This window comes from Miscanthus floridulus, chromosome 12 (genome assembly GCF_019320115.1).
Source record: "Miscanthus floridulus cultivar M001 chromosome 12, ASM1932011v1, whole genome shotgun sequence".
Taxonomy (NCBI): Eukaryota; Viridiplantae; Streptophyta; class Magnoliopsida; order Poales; family Poaceae; genus Miscanthus; species Miscanthus floridulus.
This window is the reverse complement of record NC_089591.1, coordinates 49,851,312-49,878,240: the sequence shown is the minus strand read 5'-3', so window position 1 is coordinate 49,878,240 and position 26,929 is coordinate 49,851,312. Positions and strand designations below refer to the sequence as shown.

At 45.4% G+C, this 26,929-nt stretch overlaps 1 protein-coding gene and 1 non-coding gene across 3 annotated transcripts; one reads left to right on the top strand and one right to left on the bottom strand.

Moving 5' to 3' along the window:
* Positions 1-5,547: 5,547 nt before the first annotated feature.
* Positions 5,548-9,044, top strand: LOC136497125 (uncharacterized). Of its 2 annotated transcripts, XM_066492912.1 has the most exons (5): positions 5,548-5,824; positions 5,927-6,000; positions 6,879-7,008; positions 7,342-7,647; positions 8,457-9,044. In XM_066492912.1, exons 1-5 carry the CDS (start codon positions 5,705-5,707, stop codon positions 8,724-8,726), a joined length of 900 nt encoding a protein of 299 aa, XP_066349009.1. In that variant the 5' UTR covers positions 5,548-5,704; the 3' UTR covers positions 8,727-9,044. The 2 variants fall into 2 exon arrangements, with proteins under 2 accessions (XP_066349009.1, XP_066349008.1); XM_066492911.1 differs by having other exon boundaries at positions 5,548-6,000.
* A 636-nt stretch (positions 9,045-9,680) lies between these two features.
* On the bottom strand, positions 9,681-9,753 carry TRNAR-ACG (transfer RNA arginine (anticodon ACG)). Its single transcript has one exon. It is a non-coding gene; the product is annotated as a tRNA-Arg (tRNA).
* Positions 9,754-26,929: the final 17,176 nt, after the last annotated feature.

Sequence of the window (26,929 nt, the reverse complement as noted above, 5' to 3'; positions counted from 1 at the left end):
TCAAATCGAGGTCACAAGATTGAATTTGTTGTTGTTTTCAGCACTTAGAATTATTCCAAGTCTGGAATTCATTGTCATTCGGTTGGCATGCCGCGTTCTTGAGTTTTTATTAAGCATCATGCTTTGACCTAAAAATAGAAGTTGGAGATATTTCATTAGAGAAGAGCATGTAAAAAGTTGGGTCAAGTTTGATCATGTTTTAACCAACAAATTGGAGTCCTAACCGAGCAAGGCTTAATCCTTATTAAGTTGTTGACAGTGGCATTTTAGGAGCTAATTATCCGCTAATCTACTGCCCTAATGACCTTGGTAACTAAATGAAATATGTAGAGCAGGCTAAGGTGAGCAAACTTTGTTTTTGGCCCAATGTCCAATTCGAACCCGAGCCGGCCCAAATCGGCTCCCCACCTTGCCTACACTGATGCCCGCCATGTGTTCGACGAAATGGCGTCATGGCCGCCATGCACCGGAACATGCCCAACATGGCCGACGCGCGTCCAACCTCCATGCCACGCGCCGCCTCTCGCCCTGCTGCTCCAAAACGAGCGTCTATGTGTCTCCTTGCCTCCCTCACTCGCTTCCGCCCACCCTGGTGCTCTTCCTCCACGTGCACGCATGCCAGAGCACGGCCGCCATGGATGCCGCCGCGGAGCTCGCTGTTGCCGGTGCTGCTGCGGTCCCTCAGCCTCGCGATGCCCAGATACACACTCGTTGCTGTCCACCGCCCTCTCCTTAGCCTTGCGAGCCCCTTCCCGGCCCTTCTTCGCCGTCGAAGCGCCGTCGCCCCCGGAGCAGCCACCGATGCTCCGCCTGCTCGCGTGGCCGGGCCAACTCGGGCCGCCTCGGGCCGAGCCGAGCTGTCCCCTGGGTGCATGCGGCCCTACTGATGCTCCACCACCACTCCACCGCCGCCGATGAGCCTCCTTCGGCCGGCAACAGCAAGTCCGACATGCTCCTCTGCTTTTAATTCCGACCAGGGGCCTCGGGCTCAAATTTGACAAAATGTAAGGGTTTAACTGCGAAGTCTGTGACTCAAATGAATAGTGTCAATAAGGACCTATTTGCAGTAAATTTGCTGAATCTTTGGAAATTCATAGTAATTCATAGGAAATTCGTAAAATAGCAAATGAGGACTTTTTGGAATCCTTGTGAAATTCTATATGCATTAGATCTATAATATGGCATGTTTTAGTTTCAATATTTTGCGGTAAAAATAGATTTGTGTAGTAAGGTTATAATGCTAGTTGAATTTGTTATTTTTCATAACTGCAGATCTAGGGCTCCAAATGAAGTGAAATTTTTGTGGCATGCTACTCATGTGGTAGTTGATGTGTGGTAAAAATGTCATGAGTATTGGATGAAGTATGAGTGAGTTATTGGTTTATCTTGCTCTCACATGATTTCTTGCTTTAGCAACTTGTCTTTTTCATAGAGGTTGCTATACATATTCAAATGGAGTGAAATTTGTATAGTAGACTATTGAGAGGATATGTGAGCCACTATAATTTTTGTAGAATTTATTGTATACTTTTGGTATATGTTCATTAAGTCACCTTGTTATCTAAAATAAATTAAGAAATGCATTAAAAGAATTTATTTGGTCATGGACACTAGGTTTTCTGGTGTTCTTTAGTCATGTGTGAAATGTTGGTAAAGTTGGTTTTACCCAATTATGAATTTGCAACATAAGTTAATAATTATTTTCTTGCCGATGTGGTTTATGGACAGATCTAGGAACTTAGCAAAGTTCTTCATGACAATGTGCTTTGTTGCGAAACTTGTTTATATAAAAGTTGTAGATAATTTATGTATCTAGCTGCTGTTAAAATTTGGTATTATTTGGCCAAGTAGTGTTTGAGTTACAACTGTTTAAAGTTAGAATATAGGATTTGTTGCTCTCTGTTTTGTATGAACCAGTTTCTGTAAAGGTATAATTTCGACCTACTTAACTGGGAATCATGCTATGATGGTTATAGATGAAATCTAGATAATTTCATAAGCTTTCCAAAATGTCTTCTTACAAGTCATTTGGATTTGTGTAACTCCAGTTATAGCTAAATCTTGTAGCTGCTGTTTGCATGTCCAGAAATTGGTAGATTCCAATTATAGTGTTTGCTTGTATATTGTTAAGTGTGACTTGTGCCTTGAATGATGACCGAGTTAGAGCACCTGAGATCTTGGGAAACTTACGTCATGCTTGGTGTTGTCGTCTTCTTTGCTATCTTAGTATGATAGATTGTGTGATGTTAAGTTAAGCATCGCAAAGTACTTAAGTGTGTTAGTGTAAACTATGCTTGTCTTGCTTGCTATTTTGTGATGCGTCTTATGGTACTATTCTTCATATTTATGCACTTATATATTGCATCTCATCTAGGTACGCTAGATGCACCATGTGAAGGATGCGATGTTGGAGCCAAACCCGAAGATTTGGTTTGGTGGATATATCCCGAAGATGGAAGGACTAAGCAAGTGCTAGGACCGAAGATATCACCATGACGGTGCAAGCTAACTGAACTAACTTGTGTCGGATCCCAGGCAAGCCCCGGAGCATATTAAGCCTCCTAATTTCCGAAATGCAGTTAAAGTATTATTGTTACATATATATATTGTTGCATTAAGTTTAGGTGTTGGATGCAAACACTTGCTACATTAGTTATCCAATCCTTGTCTAGATATTGATACCCTGAATCCTATGTAGCTCAGGCTCGTGTAGTGCTTAGCCCTGCTTAAACGCGGTAGAAGTCAGGTGATTTCCTGTCACCTGTGAGATATAGGAATATACATATGGCACGGTTGGCTATATTTGCTATTATGGAAAAGAACCTGTCTTAATTTGAAATGAAGACCGGACGGAGGCTTGCCAGTTTGTAGTGACTCCGTCTGTGTCACTTAAGGACTGAATCTTAGAGCCTTTCCTGTTCATATTGAACGCATGCCTCTCTCTTAGTTGGCCGTGTCCGAAGACCGACCACGAAGCCGAGTAGCTCACCTCAGGCCGGAAGTCGATAAGTATAAAGTGCGCCTCGGAAGGGAGCCGTAGGTGTGAGTCCAAGGACAGGTGATTTAAAAGTCCTGATCGTCCTGGCAGAAGGGTAATCCCTGAGAGTGTTGGCGCTGATCGAACCCACGAATTTGGTTCCTGAGTTGTCCCAAAGGTGACCCACGGCTACCCTTGCAAAGTATGCCAGGGTGAGAGTTAGGAATACCCCCTCAACTGAGTTGTAATTCGATTCGAGTCGCCGTCTCTCCTGGTTAGTGAGAACTTGACGGGCTTATCTCCAAAGTAGATACACTAAATAACATAATGGTTCAGAAATGATGATATGATGATGACAGCCTTATTATACCTGCTATGGTTAATATTGATTGCTCCTAATAAGTGAGTGCTCTAGTACAGGTGCTAATCTAGTGGACAGGTAAATGATGATAAACTTGATGCTAAGTTTATATTGGTCACTATATTCATAAGCTCTTTTATATAACTGTGTCAAGCTAGCCCACCTCATAAGCCTTGCATGACCTTTGGTGTCCTTTATTTTAGGTTTTTTACGGGTAAGTCTAGCCGAGTACATTCTCGTACTAAGGGTTTATCCCACCATGTTGCAGGTGGAGTTCTCGACCTGTTGATGATGGTGGCTAACCGCCGGTGGGCTCGGTGATTCTATAGTTACTTCTCATCTATATGCTTTTATCGGATGATGTCACTTATGCTAGCAATGTATTTGGAACATATATTAATGTAATCTTTTGAAAGCTATGTTGTTTTCACTAATCGATTTTGAAACCCAAACTTGTACTTTTAATTGTGAACCCATTTGTAATATTATTTCCGCTGTAACCCTGTGTATATGATGTGTATTTGCTTAATCACGCGATCTTGGTTGTGATGTTGATTTACCGAGGTCTTTCGGGACACTCGGCGGACTACCGGGTTTATATGAGTGAAAGTATGTGTGTGTCAACGTGTTAGTGGAGACAGTCGTGCTTGATCTTATATAAATTGGACGGTTCTATTACAGTAGTTGCATCGGTTCAGGGGGGAGAGAGAGCAAAGTTGTCAGAACAGAGAAGTCGACTCAGCCAAAAGAAAGCACAGTGGGCCCCATGTAGTAATAAAAACGTATTTCTCTCTCCACATCCTGGCCTAATGGCCTTGACAGTGTTCGGTTGGGATAAAAATTTTAAAACTATATTGAAATGTTGTGAAAGAAAAATACTGCTCTAACTAAAAAACCGAATAAACTGGCTTTTTTCAGCCGAACACTGCCCTTGTTTTCTCACCCGGCCCAGAGCAAAGTATGTACTTTCCTCTTTTGAAACTATTCTTTGATTCAACAAGAGTCGACTCACAATCTTGCATGGGTTCATTTTCTCTCTCCTTCATGAGTCGCGTGCTCCAGTGATTGAATCGATTTATGGGGTACCACCTCGGCCAATGATTCGGTTTGCCGAGCCCATTGGAGAAGAGTGTGTCTATCAATAACTATGTGTTTTATATAGTTTTAATACATAAAATTTTTTTACCGTAGAATTAAAATTCAACGGTCTTCATCCTCCTTCTACTTTCAGCCTTCTTCTACCTCCAGACAATCACAAATCACAAGATCACAGATCCACAGATCATAAGAAACAATTTTTTTCTATGCAAGTACAAAAGAACAAATCGGGTCCGGCCGCATGCGTATACGTAGAGGACCGGTGGGTTCGTGCGGCCCTGAAGCGCGTCTGCGCCATCCAGACTCCAAAGTGCGCGAGGCCCACAGGGCAGGAAAGTGGATGGGGCAGTGCAGGTCGGTGAGGGAAGGGAGGAATCTGCTGTGCACGTGAGCGTGCACGCCTGCCTCTACCTGCAGCGGCGCTGGTGATCGTATGTCCGTATCTGTATCCGTATCTCTCTCTCTGACCAGACAAGTCAGGAAAAAAAAGAAAAAAGAGGGATAAAAAAATCCATATGTTTTTTTAGTAAACATATGTGTTGTATACTAGGCCGCCTTGTTTTGTTGCTAAATTTTAGATGTGTAAAGTTGGCAAAATGTACTGTAACGTCACTGTAGCATTTTATTTGTATTTGGTAATAATTATCAACCGTTGACTAATTAAACTTAAAATATTTGTCTCGCAAAGTACAACCAAACTATGCAATTAGTTTTTAATTTTATCTACTTTACTCTAAGAGAGAGCGCATGCCCGCAGCCCGCGGCCGTCTGGTTCTGGAGCGGCGAGCCAACGTGCCCACCGGCACCCCGCTCGGTCAGGATCCTCTACATTAGCATCCGAATCCATTGATCCATCACAACCACTCATCATCGACCACGGCTCCAGAGAAACGCTAAAACCTTTCGAACACACGGATCCGGGATCCGCTGCTCCCCGCCCGACGCCTTCCCAGTCGAACCTGCTCCTAGGAACCAATACCCACCGACAGGTGGCTCCAGTACCAGGTGGACCCACATGTCAGTCGGTTCAGCGTCACTGTTTCGTGAGGGGAACAGGCATGGATGGGTACCAGTACAAACCAGTGGCAGGCAGCGGTGTCACCGGCAAAAATTTTCGAAACGAGAGGTGTCAGCCTATCACTGTCATTTCACTCCCGAAGAAATCGCGAGACGGGAGCGTGCCGAGCTGAGCAGGCAGGCGGTAGTGGCCGAGCGAAAGCATCCTCGATCTCGTAGCCGCCGCCGCTCGGTAGGAAGGAAGGAGAGCAATGGAGAGGGCGGTACCGGTTCGGAAGCCGCACACCAACACGGCCGACCTTCTCTCCTGGTCGGCCACGGGCCCTGACGCATCTGCCTCGCCGGCGGCGTCCTCCCGCCCCAGCCTCAAGGTTTGTTGTTGCCTATTGATACCCGCGTTGGTGTGTTGTGAATTGATTGTTCGTCCCTTTCCGCGCTATGCGGCTGACTTGGGGGTGATGGTGTGCGAGCAGCCGGCGGCGGGGATTACGCCGGCGATGTTCGGCGCGCCAGTCACCGAGCAGGAGGCCGAGGATCTGAGCAGGAGGTGAGATCTGGGGCATCCCCTTTCCGCATTCCCTGCTGATCCGCTCGATCTGTGTCGTTTACTGCATTCTACTTTAGTTATTAATCCGATTCCGATCTGATCTAGCGATCCGTATCTATGTGTGCGTGCGTGCGTGCTCTGTTCGGATGTGTGCTCCGGCCGATCCAGTCGATGTCTCATTTCAAACGTAGCAAACCTGGTTGCTCGGGTTTTGACGAGAAGCATTCTAGACTGGATGGGGTTTAGCAAGAGTGGCAGCTGCGTGTTTCAATGCTTGCGACGCCTTCCCATGGTGGTAGCTGGAGAGCAGTCGCTTGCAGGCGGTTGGTTCATGTGAAGGCTGGGCCGTGCGCGTGGAGTATGGTGCAAGTGGGTGAAGCTGCTAGTGTCCAACTTCATGGTATCAGTAGTGTATTGTAGATGGCGCTAGGCTCGAAGTTTTTAGCACTGACTGAAAGTGATTTCAAGGATGCAGAACACAAGCTGCCAATTTGAAATTGGACATTTCCAGATTGTTGATGTGATGGCTGGCTGTGTGCACCGACTCCTTGATGTAGGCTGTAGCGGTGCCACTGCCTGTTTAACATGTTTCTTTAGAAAGTATCAACACTTCTGTTTTACACTGGAGGGTGTTGCAAAATTTCAGGCAACTGTGACAAACCTTGTGCATGTTTCTTTTAGAAATTCGTGTTTTACATGAAAATGTGTACCTGACAGTTCTGTGATTGAGTGTTTGCATTGGACGATGGTAGACAAACTGCTGGGGATGTTCTAGTCTATGTAATTTTCAGCATTGCTTCCAAATTTATCTGGCGCTTCTTCAGAGAGATAAAATATATTGAATAGCGAACACTAACCTTCGTGTTGACCTATTGTAGTGAAAGGAAATTTTGCTCTGGCTCAAAGTTGAAAGAAATGACTGGGAGTGGGATTTTCGCTGAGAAGAGTGAAAATGGTGATTCAGAGGCTTCAAATCCTGCTAACAAGACTTCCTTGAGGATGTACCAGGTACTGGTCTTATTCAGATCCTTCTACTGAAACCTATTCTCCCCTCCTTAGCGTTACTGTGCTGATCCATCCCAGTACATGTTATATGTTTATGTGGATGGAATGCCAAGTTGATGCATATATTTCTGTTAAGGAAATGCACTATAACTGATATTTCGAAGGAACTGCATCTTCCAGAGCTTATATTTCTCATGTTGTGCTAAGTTTAGGTTTATGTAACTTTATGCTTGACTATAGAAGTATAGATTTTGTATCTCTAATTATTTTGCATTGATTGATTCTATGTCACACAAGAATTGTTTTCTTACTATGTGAGTCGATTTTTCATGACAGCAAACTGTGACTGGAATAAGCCAGATTTCATTTAGCGCCGACGGAAGTGTTTCACCGAAGAAGCCATCGTCGATACCTGAGGTGGCTAAGCAGCGAGAGCTTAGTGGTACCCTGGAAGATGCTGATGCTAAAATCAATAAGCAGCTTTCTGAAGCCAAGACCAAGGAGCTTAGTGGCAGTGACATCTTTGGTCTGCCTCCTGAGATTCCTGCCAGGCCATTGGCTGCTCGTAACATGGAGCTACAAGGAAATGTCGACTTTTCACTTCCCCAGCGAAGCGTCCACACATCAGTTAAAGTATCTAATGTAAGTGACATTAGAAGATGACCTTCTTATTTATGTTTTGATGCACGTTTTATTTAGTTCTTGGCTGTATATGCCCTACCCAGCCAAAGGCATAATGTAGGAAATTTGGCTCTTCATGTCATGGAATATGTCATGGAAACACATTTCAGCTCCAACTTAATATGGTTTGTACATGGCTGAACATTGGCAGGCTAGTATTCCATTTTTGCACAGTTATTTGTATGGATTTTATTTGTTTTATGTTCAAATGATGCAAATATTTGAGTTGCTAGCTATTTTAATACAACTTTGTACTGCATAACTAGTGATCCCTATTTGATGTGTTTGCATGAATACGGTACTGCGCTTTTGCATACCTACTTGCTGAATACTAAGTTAGCTTACCAGTGCCTGCTGGTGCTTTTTATACTAACAATCAAATCTGTCTATGGTAAAGTGTCTGTCCTAGAATTCAAGAATTCAAAGCTGGGCTTTTAGACTGTTGCTTGAATCTTCTCCTCTAGCATGATAATGTCCTAATTTGATATGTTTAATAGTTATTTGTACCATAATTCTATAGGATAATATGAAAAGGAAAATTTTGGTGTTTATGTTACAAAGAATGTGTTTGAAGCCTTTCATATGAAATACACTAGCTAGGCTAGCAGCAGTGCATAGAACAATCCCTCATGTTTTACTTGATCTTGTTCTCATATGACTTGATATTCTTGGGAAACCATTTACCCCTTTGAACAAAAGCTATATGTTTTTCTTCATGTTAGCATGAATGAATATCTTCCCCTCTGACTCCGTGTAAACTTATGCTGCAGCCTGCCGGAGGTCCAAGCAACATCTCATTCAGTGAAGAGCCCGTAGTGAAGACAGCAAAGAAAATCCACAACCAGAAGTTCCAGGAGCTGACAGGTAACAACATCTTCAAGGAGGACGTCCCTGCCTCAGCTGAGAAGTCTCTGAGCTCTGCGAAGCTGAAGGAGATGAGCGGCAGTGACATCTTTGCCGATGGAACGCCAGCTCCCCGAGAATACCTTGGCGGCATCCGCAAGCCCCCTGGTGGCGAGAGCAGCATCGCCCTGATCTGATTGTTCCGGACTGGCTACAGCTCCCCTCGTCACTGAAGCTCGCCTTGACCTCTCGGTTCTCCAATCGTGTTGGGGATCATAATTTATGTTGGGTATCGTTAGTCTAATATAATGTAGAGTCAGTAGAATCTGACTCGGTCACTCGTATCATTTGGCCGGCTGGCTTTCGTGAGAGAAAAAATATGCTGGTGTGTGATCTCTCGTCTTTGATTCTTGCTACTTTATTATGTTATTAGCATACCCGAACTGGAACTTATGCGATAATTATTTTGGACTCATTTCTGGGCTTATGGCATCATAGGATGTTTTGCTTGTGCTGATGTTTGACGCAAAAGGTCCATACTCGTCTTCTATCTGCACTCTTAAACATTTGTTTGCAAATTGTGGACCAGATTTTGTATCATTTGGTAACAAAACCCTTGGAAACGAAGATTAAATATCCAGAGTTGTTTTTCTATAGCTGCTCACGCCACGCGTAAAAAATGTAAACATCCCAGTTGATGAGGGTGAAATAGTATTACTCAAAATAAGCGTGAAATAGTAAGGGCGTGTTTAGATCCAAAAATTTTTGGGTTTTGGCTACTGTAGCACTTTCGTTTGTATTTGGTAATTAGTGTCTAATTATGGACTAATTAGGTTCAAAAGTTTTGTCTCGCAATTTCTCATCCAACTGTGCAATTAGTTTTTTTTTCCATCTACATTTAGTACTCCATGCATGTGCCGCAAGATTTGATGTGACGGTTACTATGCAAAATTTTTTGGGAACTAAACGGGGCCTAAGTAAAAAAAAACAAGAACCGACATCCCAGTGATGTTAAGGGTAAAATAGTATATATATATATAAGTCAAAAATAAGGAGTGTACAAGTCAAAAATAAGGGTGATGTTAAGGGTAAATGGAACAGTATATATTAGTCAAAATAAGGGTGAAATAGTAATAATAAAAAATTGGTACCGACTCCGCTGGGGATCGAACCCAGAATCTCTGGTTCCGTAGACCAGCGCCTTATCCATTGGGCCACGGAGTCTTTGCTGTTACAGTTATTGTTAATTTATATTACTATGAAATAATGGCAGCCCTCTTATTCAACTTGCATGACGTATCACAGGAAACACGGACAAGAATACCCACTAGTTTCAGTTTTAGTCCACACACAGCTCTTGCTCAGAAAAGCGAACAGAACAGACAAACTGAAGCCATTTATGTTCACATAGTGGCATAGGTTTATGTGACCTTGCTCCTAGAATTGTTTAGGAGAGCTCTAGCTAGCCCGGCACCTTAGTTGCATAATTGTTATCTTTGCTAGGTGCTAGTGAACATATATAAAGGGGTGTAGTCTTGGCTAGACCGATTGTTTTAATTCCGCATTTATATCGGTTAGCCAACGCGATTAATTTTAGAAAAGACTATTCACCCCCCTCTAGTCCGCCATCTCGACCCTTCAGCCGTCGAGCGTTCCAACTCTGTCCCGACCATGTGTCCCCTCGGTGCCTTCAGCTTCGACCACACGGGTGAGCCATGTAGCCCTCCACCCAATGAAGCAGGGAGCTCGGTCTCTCCCTCTTCCACCTCTGCTGGTGTAGGAGGGGCCACGAGAGTTACCTCCGACATGACCTCTGCCGTCAGCACCGAGATCGCCACCAATGTCGACACCGCCACTGCCACCGTACTAGCAACAGACCCGGGGGGCACCACCCCCGGAAGGGAATGGTTTGCCACCACCACCCTGTTCCACCACCGCTCGCCCCGATGCACTGTAGGGTGGGCCTCCAAACCTCCCACATGGGAGTTGGGGCGATGCTCAACCCTGTCATCGCCTGGCCACTGACAAAAAGTGCAGGTAAGTCATACACCAAAAAAGACTCAACAACAAAAGAAACAAAGAAAAACATACCAGGAGTAAGCAGCATGACTTTGAAGGCAAGACCCGACGTCGACAGGCCTACAGGGCAAGGACCGCTCCTAGGCATGACCCGCGCCCCTTCACTTCAGCCGAGGGCGAAGTCATCCCAACTGGCTCCTGCCTGGTCTGCGGGTCACCACGACCCTTAGCTCAGGACACCCTGATCAAAGCAGCAGGTAGGGCATCCTCCGACTATGAGTCACATGCCGGCACCGGTCTCGGCGATGCATGGGTACCAGCCGCTTAGACTGCTAGGCTGCTCGATCGCGTCCACGGCAGGCAGGGACAAGACCAGCGATGCCACCGAGGGGTGTGCTGACCGCATCCACTTTGCTTCCCATTCACCAACGGCGTCCACGCTCACCGCACGCTTCCTCAGCATGGGAACCACCACGCGCTTCTCTGCCTCCTGCTCATCACCAACGGACATCACCGTAGGGTCATGACGCTCCGCCGAGGTCATGACAACCTCCTGGCTCTCCTCCTCCTCAGAGAAAATCATGTCATCCACCTCTGTAGGAGCCTTCGTGAAAGGATCTAACAATGCCTAGAGGGGGGGTGAATAGGCGTATCTAAAAATTTACTGCAAATGCTATGTTCAAATCTGTCAGCCACTGTTGGAAGTCCCGACGTTTGGGTAGGAACTCCCGACGTTGTCAGAAGTTTCGACACAAACATCAGCAGTTCCGACACCTATGTGAACTACAAAAGCAGCGCCAAATTTAACTTTGCTGATAAATAATCTTACAACCTCACTTCCTAGTGGTTTCGTGAAGATGTTGGATCACTCCCTTGACGCCGTAATGCCTCCAAACCGTAGATCAAGTCCAAACCCTAAAATAGAGATTTTGGAGACAAAGAGACAAAGAAATCGAAGGGTGATACAAACTTCCCAAGGCTCTTCCACAAGATGGAAGCTCTTGGGCAACGCCTAGCCGGCTAGGGGCAAAGCCCCAAGAGTAATAGATGCAAAATCAACCGGCTTGATGAAGAAATCAAGTGCTTAAGCTTTCTAAAGTGATGCTCTCACTTAATCCACTCTCCTTTCACTCAAACCCTAAGGGAATCAAAGATTAGAACAAAGGAGGAAGAAGAGAGGTGCTTTAGTTGCAACGATCGTCAGGACACCCGACGAGCACAGACAGCCAGCCAGTCAGAAGCAAGGGTGTCGGGACTCCTGGCTTAGGTCAAGACTTCCGACCGTCGGGAGTTCTGACATACGTTGGGACTTCCGACGTCCACAGCCATAGAAAAATTATTCTATGTGTTTGTGAAGTGCTAGAGGGTCCTAATTTTTATTTAATTATTATGCTTGAGCACTCTATCTTCCTCAGACAAATCACTTTGCATCTCTCTTTTATAGTACGGCGGATCCTAAACTCAAAATCAAAATTAAACCTTTGGAGATCATTTTGAGTTCTTCCGCCCTTACCAACTTCAAGAATTGAGGGATACCATTTCATCTTTATCAACTCTTTGATTCTTTCACGGGACTAATAGCTTGCAACATATCTCATTTAGATCACATTAGTCCCTAATTTGGATGTCATCAATACACCAAAACCCACATAGGGGGCAAATGCACTTTCAATCTCCCCCCCTTTTGTAATTGATGACAACCAACTTAGGCTTTTATAAGAATGAAAGATTTTAAAACTTTTGAACCCCCAAAGTTTATGGAGAGCTCCCCCTTGATGTATGCATGAATTTAAATTTCAATTGGAATCATGTATACATGATTTGCATACACCCAAGACAAAAGCTCCCCCTAAATTTTGCAATCCGTGGGGTGCAACAAGTGTGTGTGAACAAATAAGTATTGGTGAAAAGAGATGGCAATATTGACATGTTATTTCACACACACAAGTAAAAGAAGTATGATGGCCAAGATTTTGAAGGACACATGGCCATACAAAAAAACATTCATCATGACAAGTAGAGATAAGCACAAGCAAATAAGATAGATTAAAAACATTACTTATCCTACAATCATCATCACACACATATAAATAGATAGTTGTCCATCACCACGGTTGCCACCACATAACATAGTTCATACACGCTAAAGGTTTTAAAGTTCCAAGAACATAAAGTCCAACTAATTATTTACAATTAAATCAAAGCCTAACACTCCCCTTTGTCAACAAGTGCCAAAAGGGGTAGGCCGCATGAGAAACCAACACTTACCTCATCATCGTAGTTCATCATCTTCGCCCTTGGTCACCTTCCTCACCATCATCGTCGTCTTCATCATCTTCTTCCTCTTGATATTCCTCATCCTCTTCAGTTGCTTTCCCCTTGCCATGTGGGTGAGAAGAAGCATCATCTTCGTACGTCACACAAGCCTCGTCATATAAAGCCAACAGATCATGAGGAGGCACAAATGGCGGTGGAGGAGAAGATTACAATGCCTGCTTGCTATTCCAACCAATATAGTCTCTCTTGCATGTCGTGCTCACGCTATGCACTAGCACAACACTGTTCAAACATGTAAGTCATTAGAAAACTTGAACTTGTTGGGCTTCTTTCTAGAGGAGGACAAAGAAAGGGGCTCATCACTAGATGAGCGAGCAGCAGCAGCAGCAGTGGTGGCAGCACCACGACGAGAGCGAGAACCCGAAGGACCTTTCCCTCTAGGTTGGGCTGCCTCAGCTTGTTCTTTTAGTTCTCTAGCAGCAATGATAGAGATCTTGTTGGATATCTTGAGGAGCCTATGCTCAGAGTCATAGGGAAAACAGATGCCGGATACATGCTCTATGATATGCATGATGTACGGTGCATAGGGAAGATGCTTTACCCAGATCCTCAGTAGCATCATGGATCTTGTTCCAAATGTATCTGCTGATGGAAAATTTCTAGAACTCATCTCCAAATTGCTGAAGCACCTTCTGTGAATCATCTCGAAGGAAGGTGGAGTCACCAACCTTGGGATACAAGATCTATCTCAAGATGTTGTTCAGAACATAATAGTATGGCTTTAGAAATGCGGTCTGTCCATCAGCTCTGTGGCCCTCAAGATACATGTGTTGATATTCCTCCAAAGCAAGATTCTCATACTCAGTCAACTCATTGGCATTCCGGTTGCTGTGACCTAAGCCTAGAAGGTGAGAGAAATTGACAAAGTCCACCTTATAGTGCTTGCCTTCAGTGGTCTAGTGAATAATGTCCACAACACCGGTCTGGTCTCTCTCATGATGATAAGAAGCATAAAACTGACAAATCAGCTCGTTGTTCCAATTCTTCTGAAACTCTAGCAGGTAGGACAGTCCCATTGATTGTATATCCTGAACCATCTGCTCCAGCTCGGGTTCCTTGTACTTGCCAAGAGAATATGCATCAATGCACTTCATCTGAAGGACCGGTGGCTCCTTCTTCTTCAAAAACATCCGATAAAGAATGGAATCATAGAAATCATAATGGAAGGGTGCTAGAAACGATACTCAAGGCGGAGATCTTTCTCATCCTCTGCATATAGGTTCCTTCCTCTGTTGTACCAGATGTCCTTGACTCGGTGATGATAATCCACTAGAAGGGGAGGAGTCCATCCACCAGCCAGATTCGAAGCCATGGAGGGCTCCCTCATGATCGGTGACACATCGGTGAATGGAACAAGCTGAAATGTCCTCGGCAGACCTCGAGGCGGGGTGCGAAGCGGTGGAACAGCAAGGGTGCGTCTAGCACGGTCCAGCACTTCCTCTTCTTCATCAACCATCGGCTCAGCCCCAACAGGGGCAGGGGCAGGAGGAGGGGTAGGAGTAGGAGGAGGAGCGGGCAGCCGATGACCCCTGGTCGCCACGGCCACGGCCATGGCCACTAGCACCACCACACGAGTAAGACTCCTTGGTGCGGCTAGGTGGCTTGGGAACAGCGGCACGATCTTGAGTCTTCTTGGAACGCTTTTCTCGATGGCTCGAGGGACTGCAACCACCTTCCATGCCTACGAAGAACACAAAGTGGAACTAAAAAACAATACAAGGAGAGGTGAACGAACATTGAGAAGTGAAGAAACAGGAATGGAGTGGTCACCATAGGGTCGGTAGTCCTGGCCAAAGTCGAGACTTCCGACAGCCGGGAGTTCCGGCTTACGTCGGGACTTCCGACGATCAGAACTCCCGACGGTCACCGGGACTTCCGGCGCACACGGTGACCATCCCATTTATGGGGCTTCAAATCTCAACACTCGTTCAAGCAAGGAAGATAGAGGAGTAGAGAGGAAGAAAGAATAGAGGCAAAACATAAGGTACATTGGATTTAGGGTTAGAACACCATGGTAGTACCTTGAAACGAGAATGGAAGAGATGAAGAGAAACGAATCATAGTCGACGACGAACAAATCCACGGGCACAATCTCCTCCACTAATGGAATCTCCTCCACACCAACGACAAGACCACCATGATCTGAAGAAAATGAGGGCATGGACGGTGGAAGGGAGGGAGGGCGGTTGGCACTACCAGCAAGGCCTCCGGCGGCGCAAGAAAGGAGAATGGAGGCTAGAGCACGAGGTAGGGGCGGCGGTGGGGGAAGAGGGCGTGAAGGGGCGGCACGAGGAGGAGCGAGGGTGGTGCAGAAAGGCGATGGCAGCACGTGGTGGGCGACGGGAGGGAAGGGGAAGGGAGAAGGAATAACCGCAGTAAAGAAAAATGGGTCGGATAAATAATGGGCCAAGCAACCGACGCGGCGTGGTTAGATCTATGTCAGAACTCCTAGCGTACGCCGAGACTTCTGGCAGTCGGGAGTTCCGGCGTACGCCGAGACTTCCGGCCGTCGGGACTTCCGACGAATGTTGGGACTTCCGATGCAGGGAAACAGAAAAACACCTTAACCTGCACTCGCTCTACCATGTGGGGCAAAAATATGATGGACACTAGCATTTTCATAGGTGACTAGATTTCATTCAACCAACACAAAACAATAGTCACTTATGAAAATTACAAAATAGATTTTGAAAGTGGAGCACAATGTTTTCTCAATTCTTTGCTCCTAACTAAATCAAACAAAATGTGTGTGCAAGGGATCAAGCCACGTTACGAGAATCAATGATATTTAGTTCACTCCTCAAAGCACAAAATCTTGACTCATCTAGGGGCTTTGTGAAGATATCGGCTAATTGTTTTTCGGTGCTCACATGATGAATAGCGATATCTCCTTTGGCTTCGTGGTCTCTCAAGAAATGATGCTGGATGTCTATGTGTTTTGTTCGAGAGTGGTTTACGGGGTTGTTTGCCAACTTAATGGCACTCTCATTGTCACACAAAAGTGGAATCTTGGTTAACTCACATCCAAAGTCCTTTAGTGTTTGCTTCATCCAAAGTAGTTGGGCACAACAAGCGTCGACCGCCACATACTCGGCTTTGACGGTGGACAAAGCAACGGAATTTTGCTTCTTAGAGCTCCAAGACACCAAGGAACGACCAATAAATTGGCAAGTTCCGGTAGTACTCTTTCGGGTTACTTTGCAACCGGCATAATCCAAATCGGAATAGCCAAGTAACTCAAAAGTGGAGCCCTTAGGATACCACAAGCCAAGATTAGGAGTGTGCACTAAATACTGAAAAATTCTCTTAACGGCCATCAAATGACATTCTTTTGGATTAGCTTGAAATCTTGCACACATGCACACACTAAGCATAATATCGGGCCTAGATGCACAAAGGTAAAGGAGTGATCCAATCATGGAGCGATATACCTTTTGATCGATGTCCTTTCCTCCTTGATCAAGATCAACATGTCCATTGGTTGGTATGGGTGTCTTGATGGGCTTGGCCTTGTCCAAGTTAAACTTGTTCAACATGTCATTGGTGTACTTGGTTTGACTTATGAACGTGCCATCCTTGAGTTGCTTGATTTGAAATCCAAGAAAGAACTTCAACTCTCCCATCATGGACATCTCGAACCTATTTGTCATAATCCTACTAAATTCCTCACAAAAAGCCACATTAGTACTACCAAATATTATGTCATTAACATATATTTGGCAAACAAAGATATCATTATTGACTTTGCGAGTAAACAAAGTAGCATCGGCCTTTCCTATCTCAAAACCTTGTTTGAGTAGGAAATCCTTTAAACAATCATACCAAGCTCTAGGGGCTTGTTTGAGCCCATAGAGCGCCTTGTCGAGCTTGTAGACGTGGTTTGGATACTTGGGGTCTTCAAAGCCCGATGGTTGCTCTACATACACCAACTCGGATAGGGGGGCCATTGAGAAATGCACTCTTCACGTCCATTTGATATAACTTGAAATCATGATGGGTGGCATAGGCAAGTAGAATACGAATTGATTCTAGCCTAGCCACCGGTGCATAGGTCTCCCCAAAATCCAAGCCTTCAATTTGAGTGAATCCTTGAGCCACCAACCTTGCCTTGTTCCTTGTTACCACGCCATGCTCATCTTGCTTGTTGCGGAAAACCCACTTGGTTCCAATCACATTTTGCTTGGGTCTTTCCACCAAGGACCACACTTCATTCTGAGTGAAGTTATTCAACTCCTCTTGCATGGCTATCATCCAATCCAGATCATCAAGTGCCTCTTCCACCCTACGAGGTTCTAAAGGAGAAACAAACGAGTAATATTCACAAAAACTTGCTAAATGGGAACGTGTAGTTACCCCTCGTCGAATGCTCCCCAATATGTTATCAACGGGATGATCCCGTTGAATAGATTGATGCACTCTAGGATGCGGCACTTGAGTTGATCTTTGGATAGGGCCATCATCATCATCATCATGGTCATGATCGATTGGAAGATCACAATCATGAGCTTGTGGAGGGTTGACCTCACTACTTTCTTCATTGTTGAGTTGTGGTTGAGCTCGCTCATTGTTGACACCATCTTCATGAGAATGACCTTGTGCTTCTTTTGATCTCCCATCTTGACTATCTCTTGTTGTGGAAGCTTCACCATGTTCATTTGATGAAACATCATGAATGGTTGGATCAAGATCATCATGCACAACATGGTCTTCATCTTCGTCTTCAATGGGCTTTAATTCACCAATAGCAAGCTTCTTGATTGCTTCATGTGGGGCTTCCTCATTATCTACATTCTCAACATTGACTTGCTCCTTTTGAGAGCCGTCGGTTTCATCAAAAGTCACATCTACCGTGATTTCAATCAAACCGGTGGTCTTATTGAAAACACGATATCCATATTCGTTAGTACCATAACCAAGCATGAAACCTTCATCAACCTTTGGTGCAAACTTAGAGCTTTTGGATTTCTTGTTAAGTATAAAACACTTGGATCCAAAAACTCTAAAGTAATGCACCTTAGGCTTTTTACCGGTTAGAAGTTCGTAGGCGGTCTTTTCTCTTTTCTTGTGAAGATATAAGCGGTTGATGGCATGACATGCCGTGTTGACTGCTTCTGCCCAATAGTTGGTTGGAGTCTTGTACTCATCCAACATTGCTCTTGCGGTTTCTATGAGCATTCGGTTCTTCCTCTCCACAACACCATTTTGTTGTGGAGTGTATGGAACCGAAAACTCATGCTTGATTCCTTCTTCATCAAGAAACTTTTCAATGTTGGTGTTCTTGAACTTCGTCCCATTGTCACTTCTAACTCTTTTGATTTTGACATCAAACTCATTTTGGGCTCTTCTTGCAAACTTCTTGAAGATACCTTGGACTTCACCCTTTTCACGCAAAAAGAATACACAAGTGAAACGAGAATAATCATCAACAATTATAAAACCATATTTGTTACCACCAATGCTTACATAAGCGATGGGTCCAAATATGTCCATGTGAAGAAACTCCAATGGCCTTTCGGTTGTCACAACATTCTTGACGGGATGTTTAGCTCCAACTTGTTTTCCCGCTTGGCATGCGCTATAAATCCTATCTTTCTCAAAAGAAACATTTGTTAGTCCAAGGATGTGTTCGCCTTTTTGAAGTTTGGCCAAGTTCCTCATCCCAACATGGGCAAGTCAGCGATGCCATAACCAACTCATGCTAGATTTTGCCATTAAACAAGTCTCAGGATTTACTCTATTTGATGTGAAATCAACTAGATAGAGTTTCCCCTTTAAATGACCCGTAAATGCAATAGAGGAATCATCCCTTCTATAGACTTTCACACCCTTATCCATAAAGAGACAATTGTAACCCATCTCACAAATTTGTGAAATGGACAACAAATTGTATCTCAACGAATTCACAAGTAAGACATTGGAAATGGAATTATCATTTGATATTGCAATTTTACCCAAACTGAGTACTTCACCTTTTCCATTGTCACCAAACACAATATTTCTACTTTGATCATGACTTGGTTGGAATGATGTGAACATGTCCTTCTCTCCGGTCATATGATTGGTGCATCCACTATCCAACACCCAACTTGTTCCACCGGAGGAATATTCCTACAAAAACAAATTAAGCTTTTGTTTTAGGTACTCAAAAAGATTTGGGTCCTAGGGGGTTAGTCACATAAAACTTGGGCACCCAAACACTCCTCATAATTTCCCTTCTCTTTTGGGCACCAACATACTTAACCACAATCTTGTCATCCTTGCCCCAACAACACATATAGTCACTAGCATAGCACCGTGGAAGTGGTGCTTGTGGCTTGAGGACATCAGATTGCTTTGTCTTGATTGTCTTGGTATTTGTAGGTTGGATCTTTGGAATGTAGACCTTGTTGTTGGCCTTGCATATTAGCTCATCAAGAGCAACGCCCTTGTTGAACTTCACACAAGGCACACCATTTATCATGTTCCTTCCATTTGCTTTTCCATCATACCTATTGTAGCCAATGCCTTCTTTGATTGATGGGTGCCTTGATGACTAGTATATAGTCTTGTTGGATTGCTCTTGACACTTGCACCCATTCTTCACAATCATCTCCAACCTATGAATCTCCTTGTTTTTCTTCTCTAACTCAACAAGGTTAGTTGCATATGCATTTACATCAATTTTATAGCATCTTTTACAACCATCACTAGTGGAGACATTAGAGACTTCGGTTGCCTTAGGAGAAGTTGAAGTGCTAGCCCAAAGAGTACTATAGTTTAGCTCAAGATTTTGATATTTTTCTTCCAAGCTTGTGAGGTTCATTCTTAAGGCTAGCTATTTGATCATTAACCGAGGAATGTTTCTTAGTCAATTTCCCAATTGAGTCATTGGCTAAAGACAATTCAATGGTTAGCTTCTCAACCTTCATATTTTCATCGGCGATAGATGCTTCAAGTGCAAGGTTTTTCTCTCTCTCTCTCTCTTGTGTAATTATATCTCCTTGCAACTCTAAGCATCTATCCCTCTTCTCTAATTTCTTCATTAGCATTTTTATTTTAGTGAATGCCTTTTTACCAAATTTCTTTATCATGGTTGCTTTAATTTCTTCTATGTTATCATCACAACTATCATACTCATCACTAGAGGAAACGGGTGTAGTATGTACCTTCTCCCCTTTTGCCATGAGACAAGTTGAGGTGTAGTAGCTGTTGTCGATGATGTTGGAGAAGAGCCTCGGTGGTGAAGATAGGTTGGAGAAGAGCTTTGGTGGTGAAGTTGAGTTGGGGAAGATCATGGTCAGTGAAGAAGAGTGGTCGATGGTGATGTTTGCGGCTCCCTTCTTCTTCTCATCATCACTTGAGTTACTATCACTTGACTCCCATTCTTCCCCAAGATGAGCTTCACCTCTCTTCTTGCCTTTGTTCTTCTTATCTTCATCCTTGTCATGCTTGTGCGTCTTTTTCTCATTAGGACAATCGGCTATGAAGTGACCAACTTGACCACATCCATAGCAAAATCTATTTTTGAACCTTCTCTTACCATCACCATAGGTCTTGCGGTTGCTTTTCTTCTTCATAAACTTTCTAAGATTTCTAATCACAAATGCAACCTCCGCATCGGAATCTTCTTCTCCACTTGAGGAATCATCCTTCACTTTCTTCTTCTTTTCTTGACTTGAACCTTGACCTTCATGTTGTTGAGTTGCTTTAAGGGCGGTACTCTTGTTGAATCACATTGCATTAGGATTTTGATTGTGAGCATTGATTGCATCTTCATCTAGACACTCATGATGCTTGAGCTTTGAAAGAACTTCTTGAGGTGTCATCTCATCATAACCAGGCCTTTCCATGATCACGGATGCTAGCATGTTGTTCTTGGCTCTATAGGTTCTCAACATCTTTCTAGCAACTTTGTTGTCATCCCATTCGTTGCTACCAAGAGCTCTTATGCGGTTGACCAATGCCATGAGCCTATCAAACATGGATTGTGTTGTTTCATTTTGCAAGAATACAAATATTTCCAATTCACCATGAAGTAACTCTATGTTGCCTTTTCTCACACTTTTATCTCCTTCAAATGATACTTTCAAAGTATCCCAAATTTGCTTTGCACTTTCCATTCCATTTACTTTTCTAAACTCATCTGGAGCTAAGCTTGACACAAGCAATGCTACGGCTTGTGCATTTTGATGGAGGTTGTGCACTTCTTTTAGAGTTATCTCTCTATCTTCATCGGTAGGAATCATCACACCAACATCCACAACTTTCCAAAGTTTTGCGGCTATTAGATGCATCTTCATCTTGTAAGACCAATCGGTGTATCTTATTCCATCAAAGTGAGGTGGCTTGCCAATATTGACGGATGGAGTATGTAGTGTTGAACCTTTCATGATTTGTCCATAGTCAAAACTCATGTGTGAATATATTCCTTTTCCATGAGCATGCTCACCCGCTCCAATATCACTAGTGGCATCTTTGTTTGCTTCATTCTTGTCACTAATATCATTCTTGCCACTTATTGCATCATCAACCTTCTTGCTCAATTCTTCCTTCAACTTGCTCATCTCATCTTGCATCTTTTTCATTTCATCTTGAAAGAGCTTGACTTGAGCACTCATCAACTCTTCAGCTATTTTCTTGGCCATTTCAATAGCAACGACTTGCATCTTGTCGGTCTCCGACATTGTTTCTTCTCACATGGTGAAACACAAAGAGAAGACCTTGCTCTGATACCAATTGAAAGGATCTAACAATGCCTAGAGGGGGGGTGAATAGGCGTATCTAAAAATTTACTACAAATGCTAAGTTCAAATCTATCAGTCACTGTCGGAAGTTCTGATGCAAACATCAGCAGTTCCGACGCCTACGTGAACTACAAAAGCAGTGCCAAATTTAACTTTGCTGATAAATAATTTTACAACCTCACTTCCTAGTGGTTTGGTGAAGATATTGGATCACTCCCTTGACACCATAATGCCTCCAAACCATAGATCGAGTCCAAACCCTAAAATTGAGATTTTGGAGACAAAGAGACAAACACATACAAGTAATCTCAAGCAATCACAACAACAACAAGCACGCGGGACACAAGGATTTATCCTGAGGTTCGGAAACCCCACAAAGAAGCTCCAACGTCCTCATTGTTGAGGTGACCACCAAGGTTGGAGTCTTTTCCACCTCCTTGCCTCTCTCAAAGTGACCACAAAGGTCACTTGAGCTTTCCACTAAGAAATCGAAGGGTGATACAAACTTCCCAAGGCTCTTCCACAAGATGGAAGCTCTTGGGCAATGCCTAACCAGCTAGGGGCAAAGCCCTAAGAGTAATAGATGCAAAATCAACCGGCTTGATGAAGAAATCAAGTGCTCAAGCTTTCCAAAGTGATGCTCTCACTTAATCCACTCTCCTTTCACTCAAACCCTAAGAGAATCGAAGATTAGAGCAAAGGAGGAAGGAGAGGGGTGCTTTAGTTGCTTGGGAGCTATTCAGCACGAAGTGAGTCAACTATGAAATGAGTCCGTAATGGTTAGAAGTGAAGAAAGGAGTATTTATACTCCAAGTGAAAATTCAACCGTTCAGATCTACGTCGGGAGTCCCAACGCAGATCCCGGGACTTCCGACGTTAATAGGAAACACTATTCACAATGGGTCAGAAGTCCGTGGGTGCAAGTCAGTGTCAGAACTCCTGGCAAACGTCGGGACTTCCGACGATCAGAACTCCCGACGTTCATCGGGACTTTCGACGTGCACAGTTGAACAAACAGTCAGCAGTACTGATGCCGGGACTCCCGGCTTGGGTCAAGTCAGTGTCGAAACTCCCGACAAACGTCGGGACTTCTGACGATCGTTGGGACACCCAATGAGCACAGACAGCCAGCCAGTCAGAAGCAAGGGTGCTGGGACTCCTGACTTAGGTTAGGACTTCTGACCGTCAGGAGTTCCGACATACGTCGAGATTTCCGACGTCCATAGCCATAGAAAAAATATTCTATGTGTTCGTGAAGTGCTAGAGTGTCCCAATTTTTATTTAATTATTATGCTTGAGCACTCTATCTTTCTCAGACCAAATCACTTTGCATCCCTCTTTATAGTGCGGCGGATCCAAAACTCAAAATCAAAATTAAAACCTTTGGATATCGTTTTGAGTTCTTTTGCCCTTACAACTTCAAGAATTGAGGGATACCATTTCATCTTTATCAACTCTTTGATTCTTTCACGGGACTAATAGCTGCAACATATCTCATTTAGATCACATTAGTCCCTAATTTAGATGTCATCAATACACCAAAACCCACATAAGGGGCAAATGCACTTTCACTTCGACTCAAGCTCCGACTCGACGTCACTCCTTTCCATGGCCTTCACGCACCGAGCGATCTCCTGCTCCTCTTGCTTTTGCCAAACCTCCTTTGTTCTCTTCCTCTTCCTGGCATCCGATGCCTCCTTCTGGGCGGCCTACTGAGCCACACCCTCCGTTCCCTTAGGAAGGTGCGGCAGGGACTTATAAACTCCAAGTCCCTATGGAGTGGGCGACTTGAAATACAAAAAAGGAAAGTAGAGGAAGAAACATGAACTAAAGGGAAGAGAGCATACCAGTCTGGACACGATCACAGAGTTGAAAGGTGTAGGCTTCCCATCGACCTTCTCTTTGGGCTTTAGCTATAGCACCCGGTCAAGGTGACTCTAGACCTCATTGTCCGGCAGCTCCTCCGGCGATGCACAGTCCAAGTCCATCGAGCCGTTGTACTTCCATGTTGGTTGCGTCCTCTCTGCCAATGGCGCAACCTGACGGTGGTATAGGGTGTGGAACACCTGCACTCCATCAAGGCCACGCATTACAAGCTTCTGGAGCTCCTCCTCGATGATCTCCACCTTCTTATTCTCCCAACAGGCATAACCCCATGACCAACTATCCTGCTTCTCCGGCCTCCCACCGGTGAACACCGAGAATGGTGCTGCCACCAGATTCCTTATATAAATGACTCCCCGTGCCACCCCTGGTTGGAGTCGTAGGGGATGTACGCGGGATATGAGCCTCCCATGCTCGGTTTCCTCTACAGGGTGAAACCCCCCACCGTCGCAACCTCGGGCGGGTTCCCCACCAGTAAAGCTCGCCTAGAGAATAGCCAGCAGAAGAAATCCGTGTGCGGTTCCATCTCGAGAAAGGCCTCGTAGATGGTGACAAAGCCGGTGATGTGCAGCACCTCTGTCGGATTGAGGTGCTGCAACCCTAGACCCCACTCATTGAGGAGTCCACATAGGAACCAGTGCGTGGGGTATCCCAACCCACGCTCATGGAAGGCGAGAAAGGAAACCACCTCGTTGGGCTGAGGTTGTGAAAACTCCTCCCTCCCGGGAGCCCTCCAGTGCGTCACCTCCTTCGGTGGTAGAAACCCCTTCGTGGCGAAGGCCTTTAACACCGACTCCCTCATAGTAGATGACCTCTAGTCCAACATTTTGCTCCGGGATTGCAAAAGGATTTGTGAGTTTTTCTCTTCTCCCTCGCTCTCTCCCTTTTCTTTCCTAGAAACTGTCGTGACTCTCAAGAACGCTCTCGGCAAGAAGGAAAAGGAAAGGAGGTGGTAGATGAGGAATAGGCGAAAGAACAGGACAAAAACCTTCTCCCTTCTCCTACTTAAGGAAAAGGGTACATCAGTTAGGGGAGAGTGCATTGATCGGGAAAGACAAAACGGCAAAGCAAAAACCCTCTCTCTTTCCCATTTCATGCAGATGAGATGCACCCTGACCGATGAGACGTGCCCTACCTGATGGAACAGCTCCTGATCAGATGGCACATGGCCTGGGTATGGCCCACCACTACCGCACGCCAACCACTACCACACACTGGGCACAAGAACCAAAGCCCCATCGCACACAGGTGGCTCTTCGCATCCCCATGCGGGACTTAGAAAAAACACAAAAAGAGATCTTCGCCAGGAGAGACCATCGGGCTTCTTAAGTCGATCGAACGGCTTAGGAAAAATACCAAGAGACAGGTAAGGAGCAAAGGGCCACCCCATGTAGGCCATGCCAACTCCATCACGAACGATGAGCATGGGTCCTGGTTGGACATTTCCGACTAGAGCTCTTCAAAACCCCATCACTCGAGTCATCAAGGTAACACTATCGACCCCCTCTATTTCTTTATAAATCATTTCATACATCCATACGCACATTCATTCTATATGCCTGTGCCCCCCGGATGATTTGGGCCCTGAACAGCTCGGGGGCTCGGGAACTAAGCATCGCACATGTAGCGAAATGCATCACAACGCTCCGTGTTGCGTCATGAAGCGGCAGTTGCCTCATTCGACATGAGCGACGACCGACCGAGGTTCGAAGGTCAGCCCACAAAGGGCTTGAGGCTGCCCCACATCAAACAGAGCTAGGGGAGAAAAATGTAGATGAGCCCCATGTGGCCCTCGCCTAGTCTAGCAGATAGGGTCATGTCAACCTTCTCGTTCAATCCTAAGCCTCTACCAAGCTCACAGAATCTCCATCGAGGGGAGGCTGTCAGGCCACCAGGGTCGATCTTCGAAATGACCCAGGCATCTACTGGGTTATAGGTAAAGGAGTAGTGGAATGCCATAAGAGGGCTATGCTGACCCCATCACGAACGACGAGCCCGGATTCCGCTCGATCATACCCGTTAGCGAACTCACTAAGCGCGTCACTCGAGCCTGAGCGATCGGGACAAGGGACAAAACTCAGCCCCTCTAGTTGTGAGAAACCAAGGACGGGGTAACACACAACTCAAACCGACCCCTACCAACATCCAACAGGGCTCGGGGGCTCAAGACACAAAACGCCTAGGTCTATGACCCCAAACTCACCCCATCCGGCTATGCTTCGACTGCACTCCAAAAATCACCTGGGTCTACGACCCCGAACTCGCCCCATCCAGCTACGCTTCGACTACACTCCAAAAACCACATAGGTCTACGACCACGAACTCACCCCATCCAGCTACGCTTCGACTACACTCTAAAACTACCTGGGTCTATGACCCTGAACTCGCCCCATCCGGCTACGCTTTCACTACACACCAAAAACACCTAGGCCTCTGACCCTAAACTCGCCCCATCAGGATCCACGACTCTGACTTGCTCGATCCCACGGCACGCACCGATGCTAGGATCAGCGAGCTCTGTCTCAACCGATCCCTAAACAAACTAACTAACTACCTCAGCTGCATAGACTGCACCAAGGCTAGGATCCACGACTCTGACTCGTCCGATCCCACAGCGCGCATTGATGCTAGGATCAGCGAGCTCCATCTCATTCGATCCCTATACTAAACCGCCTCAGCTGCACAGACAGCACCAAGGCTAGGATCCACGACTTCGACTCGTCCGATCCCACGATGCGCACCGACGCTAGGATCAGCGAGCTCCGTCCCGTCCGATCCCTATACTAAACTGCCTCAGCCGCACAGGCAGCACCAAGGCCAGGATCCTCTGCTCTGACTCGCCCGATCCCACGGCACGCACCAACACCAGGACCCATGAGCTCTGTCATGTCCGATCCCTTGACTAACTGCCTCGCTTGATCCCACGGCGTGCATCGACGCTAGGATCCATGAGCTCTGCCTCACCCGATCCCTAAAAAACTAAACGCCATGGCTATGCAACGATGCCTTGGTTGACAATTCCGTCTCATCTAAAAAACACGCACGCATGCCCGCTAACCAACACCTCCAGATGATTCTGCCCGAATCGCCTGAGGGCTCGAGGGCTACACCCATGGGTGCGCTCGCATGCACCTGCTGACAAAACAAAAAACCTCCCCCGCTGGCAACACAAAAAAACCATCGGATGATTTTGCCTGAATCACCCGGGGGCTCGGGCGCTACACCCGTGGGTGCACTCACGCGCACCCACCGTCAAGACAAAAAATCGCCCAGACGATTCTGCCAGAATCGCCCGGGGGCTCGGGGGCTCCTGTCGGGTTCATAAATCCGGGGCCCCTCGTGGATCGGCTTCCCAACAAATGCTCGGCCCAAACAGACAAGGCGCAACTCATGGGCCGGCCCAAGTATCAGAACAACAGGCCAGGAGGGCAATCCAA